At 48.4% G+C, this 2,500-nt stretch overlaps 1 protein-coding gene across 4 annotated transcripts in view; it reads right to left on the bottom strand.

Annotated features, from left to right (window-relative positions):
• Positions 1-2,500, bottom strand: part of LOC310816306 (ecto-NOX disulfide-thiol exchanger 2-like) — a 138,612-nt gene that overhangs the window by 3,484 nt on the left and 132,628 nt on the right. For all 4 annotated transcript variants that reach the window (XM_083686437.1, XM_083686436.1, XM_083686438.1 and 1 more), the window contains 2 exons: positions 1,348-1,404; positions 276-381 (listed from right to left, as the gene is read on the bottom strand). In XM_083686437.1, coding sequence (XP_083542563.1) covers positions 276-381; positions 1,348-1,404 — 163 coding nt within the window. The remainder of the gene's footprint in view (positions 1-275; positions 382-1,347; positions 1,405-2,500) is intronic.

Below are 2,500 nucleotides of genomic sequence, written 5' to 3'. Positions count from 1 at the left end.
CCAGAAGCCTCAGCGGCCATCTCTCCCTCACTGAGCAGCCAGAGTGGGCAGACGTAGAGGGAACAGCCCGTTGGCTACCTAACTACCTGTGAGCCAATCATACCACCATGCTGGTATGATAAACAAGTATCCAGCCACAAGAAGAACACACAAACTGACTGGATGTACCGGAGAGGAGGGCGGGAGGGAATCAGGGGTTGGAGGGAATCAGCTCCACTCAGGTTAACGTTACAGTAACGTTATAATAATGTTACAATAGTGTAAGCTGTACATACCAACGAGCAGGGCCTCTCTCTCAGAGTGGACGGGGCTGGAGGGAATCTTCTCTGGCTGACCCTCCTTCTCTTGACTGCAGGACACCACTGATGATGCTGCTGCTTCCTGCAGGGGACAGGGGAGGAAAAGGGTCATGATGAGCACTCAGACACACACACACACACACACGTGTGGAATCATCCTCTAGAAGTAACCGGAATCCTGAAAGAACATCACACTCACATACACACATCAGGGAGAGGGAGAGGGAGAGAGGGAGAGAGTGGAACAGAAAGAAGGACAGGGAGAAGAGCGGGAGACAAAGAAAGCAGAGAGAGTAGAGAGAGGGAGAGAGAGAGAGAGAGAGAGAGAGAGAGAGAGAGAGAATTCAAATGGAAAAACATTAATTGGCAGCAACCAGTCACAGTAATACAACAAATAGACAAACCTTTTATTAAATCAACATGATTCAACAACATTCTGAAAAGTCCATGAGAGAGAGAGAGAGAGAGAACAGAGAGAGAGAGAGAGAGAACTGAGAGAGAGAGAGAGAGAGAGAGAGAGAGAGACAGAGAGAGAGAGAACAGAGAGAGAGAGAGAGAGAGAGAGAGAGAGAGAGAGAGAACAGAGTGTTAGTGATGCTAATGATCAAGCTGTTGTTTACTGTGGGCTTCAGACATGCTGGCGGGGAGAAGGTAGGGTGTGTGTGTGTGTGTGTGTGTGTGTGTGTGTGTCTGCGGTATATCTGAGTGCGTGGGCGATAGCCTGCCAGTCCCTGGCATGGTGGCTTCTCCAGCAGGGCCTCTCCAGATTCACTAACCCAGTTGTGTCCGAGTGATTTATCCTGCTACAAATAAAGTCCTCCTGAACCGGATTGCCCTGTAATGATCTGTCATGTCACTAGAAGAGGTTAGAGGAGAAGATGATCGGCGAGGGGGGGAGAGAGAGAGAGAGAGAGAGAGAGAGAGAGAGAGAGAGAGAGAGAGAGAGAGAGAGAGAGAGAGGTAGAGGTAGAGGTAGAGTGAGAGAGAAAAGAGAGAGTAAATAGACAGAGGAGAAACATTTAGAGGAGCACAGCCCTTTTCCACTTACATTGGTTTGATTAGCACTCTCCTCACCCCCTCTGTCATCTGCTGTTGACGTCTCCAGCTAGAGTCAATTAGAGAAATGAGAAGAGTTGTCAAGTGAGAAGGATGACGCACGCACACACACACACACACACACACACACACACACACACACACACACACACACACACACACACACACAGACACAGACACACGCACGCACACAGACACACGCACGCACACACAGACACACGCACGCACACACACACAGACACACACACGCACACACACACAGACACACACACACACACACAGACACACGCACGCACGCACACACAGACACACGCACGCACACACACACACACAGACACACGCACGCACACACACATACACGCTCGCACGCACGCACACACACACAGACACACACACGCACACACACACACACACACACACACACACACACACACACACACACACACAGACACACAGACACACACACACAGTTATAAAACTGGGAGTAAAACACACAGGCTAGCTGTTTGAGAGGGGTGTTTTCTTGATGCGCACATAGAGATTCTGTAGACACAGAGATAGTGAGACAGAGCAGGGCCAAACTCTCTCTCTCTCTCTCTCTCTCTCTCTCTCTCTCTCTCTCCCTGGCTACGAACCAAAATAATGAGGTGGTAAATCTGTCCCGTATTCACTTGTATTGTGAGGGCAGCCAATGTTTAATATAGCCATCTCAGAATGGAATGGCTCATTAGCATTTCACTCGACTACATTAAACATGTAAAATCACACACAGCGAGATACATTTGTCTGTCAGTGAATCTCAGTGATTAAAACAGTAAGGACAGATCCAGTGGTCCTAGATGGAGAGATGGGAGGGAGAGAGAGAGAGAGGGAGAGATGGGAGAGAGAGAGAGAGAGAGAATAGAGTGATGACGAGTGATGATATTCTCTGCTAATGGAATGACCTGTGCTAAGCTTGTGCTATGCTGTGCTGTCCTATACAGTATAATACTGCTGACAGCTTTGACAGTGAATGTGACTCTGAGGTTAACTGATGCTAGGTGGATATCTGTACAACATGGCAACCCACAGACACTCATCATTCCACAATGGTCACCAATCTACAGAGAAACTCTCTTGGCAAATCGATTTTTCTTTCTTCTATT

Source organism: Argentina silus, assembly GCF_951799395.1.
Source record: "Argentina silus genome assembly, chromosome: 15".
Taxonomy (NCBI): Eukaryota; Metazoa; Chordata; class Actinopteri; order Argentiniformes; family Argentinidae; genus Argentina; species Argentina silus.
The sequence above is the reverse complement of the archived record's forward strand: the minus strand, read 5'-3'. Positions and strand labels throughout refer to the sequence as shown.